This window comes from Macaca nemestrina, chromosome 8, assembly GCF_043159975.1.
Source record: "Macaca nemestrina isolate mMacNem1 chromosome 8, mMacNem.hap1, whole genome shotgun sequence".
Classification (NCBI taxonomy): domain Eukaryota; kingdom Metazoa; phylum Chordata; class Mammalia; order Primates; family Cercopithecidae; genus Macaca; species Macaca nemestrina.
Genome location: NC_092132.1, coordinates 36,213,282 through 36,226,998, shown reverse-complemented (window position 1 = coordinate 36,226,998; position 13,717 = coordinate 36,213,282). Strand labels below are relative to the sequence as shown.

At 34.0% G+C, this 13,717-nt stretch overlaps 1 protein-coding gene and 1 long non-coding RNA gene across 2 annotated transcripts in view; one reads left to right on the top strand and one right to left on the bottom strand.

Annotated features, from left to right (window-relative positions):
- LOC139355783 (uncharacterized) overlaps positions 1-7,470 on the top strand; it is a 32,933-nt gene extending 25,463 nt beyond the window's left edge. The window contains exon 3 of the long non-coding RNA XR_011606829.1: positions 7,359-7,470. This is a non-coding gene — a long non-coding RNA (uncharacterized lncRNA). The remainder of the gene's footprint in view (positions 1-7,358) is intronic.
- The window catches only part of LOC105475975 (NudC domain containing 1), a 96,903-nt gene that overhangs the window by 32,222 nt on the left and 50,964 nt on the right, over positions 1-13,717 (bottom strand). Inside the window, exons 6-8 of the mRNA XM_011731524.3 lie at positions 12,728-12,932; positions 7,121-7,265; positions 2,880-3,005 (exon numbers count right to left, since the gene is read on the bottom strand). Coding sequence (XP_011729826.2) covers positions 2,880-3,005; positions 7,121-7,265; positions 12,728-12,932 — 476 coding nt within the window. The remainder of the gene's footprint in view (positions 1-2,879; positions 3,006-7,120; positions 7,266-12,727; positions 12,933-13,717) is intronic.

The following is a 13,717-nucleotide window of genomic DNA, read 5'->3' as shown; positions in this document are numbered from 1 at the left end:
GGAATTTCTCTGAAGTTGGAAAGATTGTCCCTGTTTATTATATATTAGACTTCTTCCCCACTCTTGATCTACGACACTGAGAAGATCCACTGCTATAACATTCTAGCTTTTATAAATTCCTGAGGAGTGAAGTCACATTTGATCGGTAAATGTAAGAAAAATCGGTATATTCTTCTCAGTTCTATCACTTTTTCATATAAGGAGCTAGAGGCCTCAGGAAACAAGAGTTTTCAACTGTCCCTCTAGGGGCAGCCAGAGCTGATTTAACATTGCCTGTGACTATAGGTAAATCTGCTAAATTCTAGGACTTAGTACGTAGATCCACTAAGCTTTTGTACTGTAATGTATCAGTAATAATGCTTTTATTTTGCCATTCTTTGGTTTTAATTAATATACTCAAACATAAGAAATGAAGAAAGGTATCATTAACTGGGAGTATCTCAGTGACCATCATTAAACTACTGATCAACACTATTTAGGAGTACTAAGATGAACTGAAATTTTCAGGGAAGCTAAGTTTAAACCACAGCATTTTATGACACCTAAGATACAGCTGCCTTCCCTGTAAAAGTTTGGCAGAAAACAGTATCTAAGAGTTACAGCACCTAAAAGTATAACGTTAAGAAGAACAACCAGATTCTTCATTATTAGAACAAATAATCTCCAGTTAGTCAGATTCAAGAGGCTTCTATCAGTCACGCCTGAAACTGGTTCTCTAAAATTTAACCCAAGGTAACAAAGAGAAGAGTAGCTATGAGATGGCTCTTATTTATCACAATTCAGGGAATCATCTATAAGATTATGTCAAAACTAAACAACAGCTAGGAAGTAAAACTCCTAAAAACTTGAAACAGCTCTGATAATCTGGGGTTTTGACCAGTACCCAGCCTGGATATAATAATCTGACTAAGAATACTGCTTACTCTTCAATTAGAAGATTAATTGAGGAGGAAGGAAGAAAATGAAAGACAGTCATTTCTTGAGATCCAAGATGGACCTAAAACAATTTTTTTTAATTTAATGACTGTCACTAAAAGATAATTCTAAAGAAATATATTAAGCAACTATCATGAATCAGAACATTTGGTAGGTGTTGAGGACACTGGTAAAATGTCATCCATGTGCTTTTTAGAACTTACTAGTGTTAAAGCATGGTAAGGAAGAGAGCAATGCAGAGATAGAAATTAATTGTAAAAGCAAATATTTAATTTTGATACAGCTTCAAATGGTACTTCTGCCTAGCCATTGGTCCTATGCCATTCCACCTCGTTTATCCACATAGGTATAACTAGAAATGCTCATTTTACAACTTCTTTGAGTACTAATTAACATTCAGCCATTAAAGAAAGCTGGTAAGTATTCAAAAATACCAGGAAGGGACAGCGAGTGAGAAGAACAGTTATGTTTCCTTTCAGTCAGTAAGATGTTGGGCCAGAACTCAGACCTGGTAAACCAGCTTCCCATGACACTTTTAACTTCGGTTACATGAATTCTGGTAGAATACACTTTCCCCCAAACCTCTACATAACAAAGAAACATCAGGGCAAACTTGGCAGAAATTTTTCAGGGTTTTCTTGAAAACAGAGCCTTTGAAACCTATATCAAAGACTAACAAGTCTAAAAACAGAAACAAAAGACCAAGTTGCTCTCAATCTCCTCTGTTGCTTTTGCTTGGAATGAGTCTCCCAAATTTCCTTCTGGTTTCAGTAATAACACTAATTTCTATATGCACAGCTCTAAGTTAGCCACCAATTGGCTGAGACACCCTGCTCACAGAAACAACTCCATGAAACACACACTTAGTAGTAATAACTAATGGTTAAGGATTCCCCTAAGAAGGAAGGTCTAATAAGGTTCTAAATTAAAAAAAAAAAAAAAAAAAAAAAAAATCTACATCTACTGCATCAAGTCACTCCAGGCAGTCTTCTTCAGTATCTTAATACAAATCTGTCAAAGCTTGTAAACACAGTGTAAATTTTTTTTAGGGGGGGCAGGGTGTGAAATATATATATGGCACACAAGAGAGAAAAGGAAAAACAAATTCCAGATGAATTAATGAGCTGAATAAAAATATTCCAAAATAGAAAAAGAAGAAAAAAATTAACTCACTTGATATAGAAGCATTATTCAAATTTAAAACACATCATACAAATTGGTAAGAAACACTAAGACAAATAAAAACTTCTTCACAAAAGAAATAGTTATTACATGAAATAGTTGACAGTTAAAAAAAAAATTGGCACAAGTTTATTCTGCACACCAATTAGTAATGATCAAACAAAAAATGAAGGTGAAGATGCAGTGAATCAGGCAATAACTGCAATCATTACTAATAAAAATATAAGTAGTAATCAATTTGTCAGAGGCTTATGATTCATTAATTTGAATTCTGTAACTTATTAGATACATTTCCCTGGAAATAGAAAAGGCAGAGATTTTAAAAAATAGCATCATCATAATGTATTTTTAAAAAGCTATTACTTATTGTAATGGGTAGAATCACTACATGCAGACATGACCAACATCATAGTATAATCCAACCATTAAACCAGACATTTAAATAACATGAGGAAACGCTTAAGTTCATAATGTTGAATGAAAAAAAAAACCGTGAAGTTATTATACATTATAGGGTCACAATTATATATGAAAAACCCATCCAGAAAAGCGCAAATTGAAAGATATCAATATAAAGTGGTACCAAAACTATACAACACTGTTTTACTGAGTGTATGAAAAGATGCTACTTGACAGAGTGATGAGACTTATCAAAGCCAATAACTGCTAATCAAGTATCTTTGAAAAACATATACAGGCCAATCATCATCTGAGTTAACTACTGACAAAATTTTATAAAAATATTAATAACAGTAACTTACCACATGAGTAGTTTTTAATGTATTGCCATCAAATCTGCACAAACTGGAGCTCTCTTCAAAGAAAATATCACATTCTTCTAACTCTTGAGCATTGCAAGGTGGTTTTTCTTTATCTGGATTTGGATTCTTAATCCAGAAAGTAAAATAAGTAAATAAGTAAAACAAATAAGTAAAACAAATAAACAAGGGAATGGGTTTCTTCATCTTTAAAAATGTTAAGGTTACAGCAGTAATTAAAAATGAATTGCAAACCCATGACCAATAAAATCATAATCACACAAACAGAAATAACAGAATGACGAAGTCAGCAGAAAAGGATATGAAAACACGTATTATAAACATGCTCCATATACTCAAAGACGTAAAGGAAAACATAAACTTGAGAAAGTGAGAGATGAAAGAAAAGAACCATACTGAACTTCTAGATATAAAAACACAAATCTGAAATGAAAAACAAAGCAGATATGACAGACAGCTGATTAGACACTGCAGGACAAAAGACCAGTGAGCTTGAAAAATAGCAATAGTGACTACAAAATGAAGCACAAAGACAAAACATAAAAACAGAGAAACTCAGTGATCTGTGGAACAATATCAAATGGTCTAGCATATGGGTAACTGGAGGAGGGCAAGAAGAATGGGGAAAAAATTGTGAGTAAGTAATGGCCAACACTTTAGAATGTCAAAGAACTCCAAGCACAACAAATATTTTTTTTAAAAATCAAAAACCACAGTAAGTCACATTATAAGTAAATTTCTGAAAAGCAGTAATAAACAAATTCCTAAAAGCAGACAGGGGAGGAAAAGATACATTATTTACAGAGGAATAAAGATGTAAAAGACAGCTGACTTCTCATCAGAAACTACGTAGGCCAGAATACAATGGTGTATATTTGAAGGTGTAAGATTAAAAACAAACAAACAAACAAAAAAAACCTGTCAACGCTGAACTATATACATAACAAAAATAACTTTAGAAAAGGGAAGAAAAGACAAATATTTTTGCAGAAAAAAGCCGAGAGAATTTATCACCAGCAAATCCACACTAGAAAAAAATGCTAAAAGAAACTCTCCAGCCAGAAAAAAATAACATCAGATGAAAATGTCAATCAACACAAAGGAATATAGAATAGATGAAAAGGCAAATATAAGATTAAATGAAAAACCTTTATTTCACATTTTTAATCTCTTTTAAAAGAGAATTACTGACTATAGCTAAAATAGCAATGTATTATTAATTTTAATGGAATATAAAATGTAAGACAATAATACAAAGAACAGAAGAGAAGAAAATATAAATTTCTTAAATTATAGATGAAGTGATACAGTTTTTAAAGACAGTTGGTGATAAGTCAAAGATGTAACCTCTAGAACCACTAAAATACACACACAAACACAAAAATATCTACCCAAACAGAAATACTGAAATATTGTTAATAAGCCTAAACTAGACATAAATAAATTCATAAAAGCAATTTTTAAATGTTCCCTTGCTTCAATGCAAGGGTCACTGTCTGGTCTTATATACCTCACAAAGTAACAGGATCACAATAATTAAGCAATAAATTATACAATATCTGCATATAGCAGAAATACAATTCTACAACTGACCAAATGTGTAAACATCTAGTTTGCTAAGATACAGAGTTATGTTAATTCTCATGTTATTAAACATTTAATGAAATGAACTGAGAGAATCTGAAACTAAATGGATGGAAGTTCTAGAAGATCTACATCCTCAACATGTGTCCATGTCCCAGCTGGAATATGGAACCGCCTAGTTGTGGCTGTTGCCTGTAGTCTAAATATCAATGGGAACAATTATGGTTGCTGTGACTGGTTGTAACGGCACCACCAGCAACCTCCTGGTTAGTTGATGCCATTCTGCACAGTGTCTCAAGGAGATATTTATATCCAACAGAATAGAGAAAGTACCCTATAGATTTCTCCTTCCCTTCACCTTCCAATTATCCATACTTTAGAAGCAGAAAAAATTAAAAGTTCAGGACTATCAAGATCACCAGTGCTTCACAGGACAAGATTAGAGAGAAAAGGAAATTGCAGAGAAAAGGGTCAAACTTCAATATAGCAAATGCTATGTTGCTTTCCAAAGACCATTTACTGATTTTTAAACTGAGTTGAAAAAGACAAGCGGAAAGCAGCAAATAAGGGGCTAAAAAGCTGAGTTTGGGGTATTAAAGTGCTTGGGAGTCAAAAATTAGACTTCAGAGTCCACACAGTAGGAGAAGCCCTGGTAAACATCCTAGGCTTTCAGTTGAGATAAATGAAAAGTTTTACCTTAGGTGTAAGAATAAACATGGAATAAATCAGCCATGTAAAAGACTGAAGCCCAGCATCGAATCAAATCAATCCCTATGGAATTAAGGTAGGCTAAAAATTTAGAGAATGCAGTTACAGTAGTGCTTAGAAGGACGTGTACAACATTAAGTGCTTTCATTGGAACAGAAAATTCAAAAATCAACTAGGCTATCACCTTCAAAAATAGAAAACAAAAAAGCAATATAAATTCCTAGTAAACAAAAGGAAGAACATAATACATGTAACATGGAAATTAAGAAATGGAAAACTGAAAAACAAAGGCAATGGAAACAGATGCTCACATCAGATCTATATCTGTTAAAAGAAATTAAAAACATTAAAAACTAAGGCACCATAGTTTACTGCCTTCCAAAAAAGCAAACTCGAGGTCCAGATTGTTTTACTGACAAATTCTACCAAACATTTTAAGACATAACACTAGTTCTATACATTCTCTTCTACAAATAGAACACTTCCCTAATCATTTTACAAAGTTATAACCCAGATATCCAAACTGGAAAAGGATGGTAAAAAACAACACAACACAAAACAAAAAATCTGACCAAGAAGGGCTTATCCCACCAATGCAGAAAATTATATAATCATTCATGATAAAAACTCTCAGCACACTACAAACAGAAGAAAGTTTTTTCAATGTAATACAAAGAATCTATCCTTCTTAATGATAAAATAGTCAATTATTTTCCCCAAGATCACAAATAAGGCAAGAACGTCTGCTTTTACCATTTGAGAGTTCTATATAGCTATGGAGCAGACATTCTAACCACTGCAGTAAGGCAAGTATGAATATTTGGAAAAAAAAACTGCCTTCAGCTGCAGATAAGATTGTATGTTTGTCTTTTCAAAATGTAACAAACACACTGGTGTTCAGGCATAAATAACTTTCTCATAAACACTAATATTCAACTGAAACCATCAAGTTTAAAAAGTAGTTAACTGCAATTATCTACAATCTCAAAACACATCTCCAATACCCAGAGCCTAACACAATAATACTTGCTTAATGAGTGAATATAAGGCAATGCAGCCTGTATGGTTTGTTGTACACAGGGCTATGAAATCAAAATTTTGAAGTCCTACATATGAGTTTCAGTGATTCCTGAAATTTTCAATTACTAGTGGCAAACATGAAACTTGGTTTCTCTATCTGGCCAAGTTTCCTTTTGATAGAGACATTCACTTTCAATATTCTAATCCTTTTTTTCTATCTTAGGATGCGATTAACATTATAGTATAAACAATACTTTGTACAGTCTTCCTCATCTCTATAATTCAAGATGGCAATAAACCAGATATCTTTCATATGCAGATATCATTGTTAGAAAATGAACATACAATTTAAAATTCTGATGTACTGCTGTATTTGTTCACATTCTTAACATGATCACACACGTCATCAGAGTGGGAACATATTCAACCTCATGATTAAGTATTGTGGTGTCACTGTAATCATCACAATTAATTACATTACAAAGAAAAAATTACTATATATGATACATATATCCTTGCAAAATTCTAAAATCACCTCAAAAATTTTAGTGATAAGTAGATTCTTGGTAAATAAATTTTAACATAATTTTTGTCCTACCAGCACTGGTCAGTTGATTCTTCTAAAGAATACATGTAGAGAGAGAGAGAGCGTGCACAATACATACACACACATACACAGATGCAGGCAAACTCTCTATATAGTATGACCACACATACATGTATGTATTTACATAGTGTAAGAAATAAATATTAGAACTTAAGCCATATTCAAACATCACTCAGATCAGTAGTATCTGATATGTATCTTTTACATTAGGAAAAGCAAAATAATGTTTGAAAAGCATGGCATAATCTTCACACAACATATTTTTGGACCCTTGGAAAGTCACACTAGTATTTCAACCACTTACCAGTTCTTCAGAGGTCAAATGCATCAAACGTTCAGCAATTGCAGCACACTGGGCTGAATCTCTTATAAGTTCCCCTTGTTTATCTCCAACTACTAGCTCTGGCCAGGTCAGTCCTTCATTCTTCTTAATCAAGGAAATCTCCAAGCTAGAAGTTTAAATGAGAAAAGTAAAGCTACACTAAGCAATTATACAAATTATACAATCAGTAACAAATACTGTTTGTTTCTATCTCCTATAGAAAGAACCCTCCGGTGTCCACAGGATGGTTTACCAAAAATCTTGCTCATTTAAATTTTGCATGTGATGGAAAACCTATAATCCAATGGCGAATAGTCCAGATTTAATAAACAAAGAAAGTACCACTGGAAATGGTACATCAAATGGCCTGAAGAGAGAACTGGCTGGAAAGAGTGAGGTCATCCAGAAAGTACTGGTGTGCAGTATGTTCCTGAACTTAATAGAAATACAAGAAGCATGGATCTGTAAGACATCTGGGGAATGGTCGGGGATGTGGGCATGTAAGCAAAGAGGAAAAGGCCTGTAACTAAAGGATACTTCTTTGTGTCTGGAGCCAATAATTAACTTTATTTTCACAAACTAAGAACCATAATATATGATTATTAACCTAAAGATCAAGCAGATTAAATGAATGCAAATCTTAATTTTAAAATACAGATGCTAAATAATTGAAAAGTAGAAATAAGGAAAAAAATTAACTTTGGTAATACAGGGAAAAAAGATGTTAATGAGTTCTCTATTAACTTATTTCAAATCTAATTCTGTACATGTAAACAATTAAATAATTCCAAGTGTACTAAAAATGGCCTGTCAGGGAACCCTGAGATCAAGGACTGATGCAGCAGGAAAGGGAAAGAGAGCAGAGTCAAGGCAGACTATGGACATAGGAGGAGAAGTAAATTGGCCCATGTTCCTCTGCAATAGGAAGGAAAACCCAAGTAAGATGCTTTGGGAGCACCCACTGCTATAACAGAAAAGGGGAGTGGTGATAGCTATTCCACAACAAAGCAACCTTTTCCATGTGCCATCTTTCATACACGTTTACCATATTAGCTCATGCCCTAGAACACAACTGCAAGAATACAATAATAACTATAATTATCAAATAGGACATGCAAACTTACCTGCCGTTCTTTTTCAAGACTGTTATAATCACTGCCTTATGAATTACAGTATTTAACATTTTTCTGAAACTACCTATTTTAAGAGACTATACAAAATAATAATATGAGTACTTATCATTAGCACTGAAAATTACTACCACAATAAAAGCCCAAATTTAGTTACATTTTTTTCTTTTTTTTGAGACAGAGTCTCACTCTCTTGCCCAGGCTGGAGTGCAGTGGCACAATCTCTCTTACTGCAACCTCCAACTCCTGGGTTCAAGTGACTCTTGTGCCTCAGCCTCCCAAGTAAGTAGCTGGGATTACAGGCCATGCCATCATGCCCACCTGGCTAATTTTTGTATTTTTAGTAGAGACAGGGTTTTGCCATGTTGACCAGGCTGGTCTTGAACTCCTGGCCTCAAGAGAGCTGCCTGCCTTGGTCTCCCAAAGTGCTGGGATTACAGGTGTGAGCCACCGTGCCCGGTCCCGAGATTTAGTTACATTTTCTCAGGATAAAGGTAATCTTGATAATAATGATGATGATGATGATGATGATGATAGTAATAGTAATAATGACAATAGCTTATACTTACCTATATGTCAGGTGCTGTCTTAAGCACTTTACATGTTTTAACTCACTGGTTATAACCACCAAATAAAGTACTGGAAATATTTTTATCATCACCATTTTACAAGTAAGAAAAAAAAAGTATTGAGGTTAAGAAACTTGCCAAAGTCACAAGCTATTTAAGCAGTCTGGCTCTAAGTCCATGTTATTCACTACTGCACTATTCTGCAGTAGTGAAAAAATATATATAAATAACTATTAAAGAACATTTACCCAGTGAACTAGTTGCTACCTAGAGGTCTGAAAGAGTTGATACAATCTGTTATAATTTCCAAACCATCACTAATTTGCACAGCTAATCAGGGTACCCTTCTTGTAAGACTGCATTTATACGTTTTAAAACTAGTATTGTATGCTACCATCCAAGCAAAAAAAGCCCACACAATGCCAAACATAATAATTACAGATTAGTTAAAAAGTGAGACAACAGTAACTTTTGAAAATGAGAGGTACGAATAATTTACTCAAGTACAGAAAATCGTGTGTTTTTAAACCAACGATACCACCTACACCACGTTGTAATTATCTTTTTTAAACACAAAATAATAATCAAACACCTCAAATTTAATGGAAAAATAATACTGATCTATGTTGATGCACTGAATGCTGAACTACTTACATGAAGTGAAGCTATTCCCCTAGACCTTTGCTGGGTTACCGCGTGATGACTTACATTTAACAATACGTTCTAGTTGGTTTGCCAATTTGTAAATGTGACTCACATACACATAAACATAATTTAAATAGAGTATGTGGAGATACAAAATACTTTTAAAAGAACCTTTCCAGCAATTATTTTTGATGTATTAAAAAGTGTAACAAAATCACCAAATGTCTTCATTAATGAAATGTAAGATACCTACTTTTACAACTCCAAACTTTCTATGAGCTAGATATATTTGTCTTAGATGCTCATGATTGAGATTTGTATCAGATTCACATGGATCATATACTACTAATTAAGAACTATACTTTGTGTAAAAACATCTAAGTTATCCTCTATGTAACATCAACTTAAAGCACAAGATTTAGGTCATATTTTAAATCAACCATTTCTCATTTCTGACCAAATCTGACGATTTAAAAAATTAACTGCCTAACTCTATTCATTAATCCATCACTGAATTTAATAATTACTAAGACTTGATTTAAATTAAAAGAAAATAATTTTATTAATCCAAATAAGTGGGGAATAAATTGCCTGGAATAATAGATTTGCAAAATGGCACAGTAGTGGGGGGCAAAGGATTATAGTTTTATAAGACACTTAACTTTATCGTTTTTAAAAAGATAGTTTTGCTCCCTTAATTGAGGTATAATTTATAAATAAAATTTACAGATTTTAAGTGTAGAATTTACTGAGTTTGACAAATGCATACACCTTTGTAATCCAATGAGGATAGTGAATTATTTCCACCATACAGGCAGTTCCCGTGACCTTTCTCCAGTCAATCTCCCTACACCCTATAGATAACAAGTGTTTTGATTTGTATCACCATAGATTTGTTTTGCCAGTTCTAGAACTCCATATGTGGAATCATACAGTACGATTTTTTGTCTTTGGCTTCTTTCACTCACATGTTTTTAATTCATTCATATTGCTTTTTATTTATTGCTAGCACTTTATGACAGAGTAGCATTTCATTGTATGAATAGACCACACATTATCCATTCACCTTTTCAGTAACACTAGAGATGTTTCCAGTTTCTGGCTTTTGTAAGTGTGCCTGCTCTGAATATATGTTTGCAAATTTGTTTTGGCTTTATTTTGTTTTTTAATATATATTTTCAGCTGGGCATGGTGGCTCACACCTGCAATCCTAGCACTTTGGGAGGTCGAGGCAGGCAGATCCCTTGAGGTCAGGAGTTTGAGACCAGTCTGAGCAACATGGCAAAACCCCATCTCTACAAAAAAAATCACAAAAATTAGCTAAGTGACTGTGCCACTGCACTCCAACCTGGGCAACAGGGTGACACCCTGTCTCAGAAAAAACAAAAAATTATATACATTCATTTATTTTGGTTAAACATCAAGGAGTAGAATTGTTAGATTAAAAATCAGCATATGTTTAACTTGATAAGAAACTACTAAACAGTCTGCGAAAGTGATTGTATTATTATTTTACACTTGCACCAGACACGAATGAGTTGCTGGTGCCCCACATCCTTGCCAAAGTTTGATACTGTCAGTCTTCAAAGTTTTAGTCACGTATTGGTGTCTCACTCTAGTTTTAATTTTCCTAATGTCTAATGATAATTACCTTTTGATGGGCTTACTAGCTGTTCAAGCTGTTCACGTATCTTCTATTGTGACAGGTCTATTCAAATAATTTGACCATTTAAAAAAATTGGCTTCTTTTTATTATGAATTTGTAAGGCTTCCTTATACACTAAGAATGAAAGTCCTTTGTTTAAGATGAGTACTGTGAATATTTTTTCCCAGTCCATGGCTTACCTTTTAGTTTTCTTAATGGTATCTTTAGAAGAACAAAAATTTTTAATTTTGCCATGCAGAAAATTCCTGATTTGATGAAGTTTAACTGATGTATTTCTTTTTTTTTGAGACGGAGTTTCTCTCTTATTGCCCAGGATGGAGAGCAATGGCCCAGTCTCGGTAACTTCCGCCTCCTGGGTTCAAGCAATTTTCCTGTCTCAGCCTCTGAAGTAGTTGGGATTACAGACACCCGCCACCACGCCCAGCTAATTTTTGTGTTTTTAGTAGAGACGGGGTTTCACCATGTTAGTCAGGCTGGTCTCGAACTCCTGTCCTCAGGCAATCCACCCGCCTCAGCCTCCTAAAGTGCTGGGATTACAGGCATGAGCCACTGTGCCTGACCACTTACGTATTTCTTTTATGGCTCTGTGTACTGAACACACAATTCACAAAAGAAATGTAAATGGAGAATTTACATAAGAAAAAATTACAATTTACAAAGAAATATTAATTATTCTGCTTTTAGAAATTTATCCTTCATATATACTTCTACACATGTGAAATAATATGTATATACACAGATATTATTGAAAACAACCTAAATTAACACAATAGAGGATTCATTGTCTAAAATGATGGTGCAGTTGATAGAATAAAATACCATGTCATAAAAGAGAATTTAATAATTTTTATATATTCATTATGGAAAGATCCCTAAGATTTATCATTGCAAGTGAACAAAATCAAGATGTATAATTGTGTAAAGTATGTGTTAAAAACTTTTTTGCTGTTGTTAGAGACAGGATTTTCTCTTTTTGCCTACTCTGGTCACAAACTCCTGGCCTCAAGCAATCCTCCTACCTCAGCATCCCAAACGTTGAGATTAGAGGCATCAGCCACTGCAGCTAGCCATCAAAAGTAGTTTTCCTTAAAGAAAAGAAAAATGTATGTCTGGTGCTTGAATGTATGCAAAATATAACAACACTGATTGTGAGTGGGAGGATGGGTGACCCATAGGCTTGTGTTGGAGGTAGACTTCTCACTCTATATCCTTTTGTATATTTTAAATTTTAAAGAATGGAACTATATTATCCAGCCAGTAAATTAAAGTTAAAAAAATTATTTCTATTAAAAAGTTTGAAAAAGTGCAATTTAAAATAAATAGCCATTTTCAACTATGATTATTATTGTATCCAGAGCTGGTAAAACAAAGCACTACCATATTCTCCAAGTGATAATTATGCTATTATCTTTAATTTCAACTAGAAACATGCTCTTTGACACAGTAATTCTATTTTTAATGTATCTTAAGAAAAGTAACCAGTAATACAGACAGAACTATTGTATTAATATCTGATGTATCCACTGTGGAAAGAGTAAAAAGAAAAAAAGATAATAGAATATTAAAATTATAAAAATACCTATTACTCTCTTTAATTATCCATGTACTGCTTTCATGATCAATGGATGAATAGAGTTTTCCTTCTAAAAACTGGTGATCCTTCAGTACAATGTTGATGTGATCAGGCAAAAACTGTACTTGAATGTCCTCCTTAGTACTGTCTTCTGGAAGCCTTATCGTTACTGTCAAATCATCTTCAGTCTGTTGCCAGTAATACAGAGGTTCTATTGGGAAAAGAAAAATGCATCATGTAATAAGAAATTAGAGAAAACATACACACACATAAAACCTATCTAAAAGAATTTTAGTATATTTACTAGTGATTATCTCACAAAATGTAATTATAAACAAACATGCACAGATCTCTTTGAGGAATTTTCACTCACAGCTTTGTAGTAATTAACATGAAAATTTCCCCTTCCAGACTCACCCAATGCTTGAGGAGATAAAGCACTCATAAAATACTAATGATAGCAATCCTTTATCCTCATTTCTTCCCTCTCTCCCTCCCTTCATCCCTCTTTCACTCCTTCCCTTAAACACACACACACACACACACACACACACACACACACACACATACACACAGAGTGATTCCTTAGTTCAAAAGAACACAAAATATGTTACCCAGAAAAGCTAGCAAAGCGGTTACATAATAATATCTCAATGGATAGCTTCTGCCAGATCATGGGAATGGAAGGATGTGCAAAATCGCATGCACTTTTAGTATAAATTAAAGGCCATACTACCCCAACCTTTCCTGTGCATACATCACAGTGCAGCAGGGCCCTCTCCACTCCACATCTAAGCAGACCTCCAGGCATTCAAAGCACCTCCTTGCCCAGACTGGCAGCCTGAACTGCCCCACGTTTCCTATGCGTAGATCTGGTGTAGGGGGGCCCTCTCTGCTTCACACTCAGGCAGACCTTCAGGCATTCAAAGCACCTGTTTGCCTATTTCAACAGCCTGAGTTAACCTACATTTCTTGTGCAGAGATGTTCATACAGAG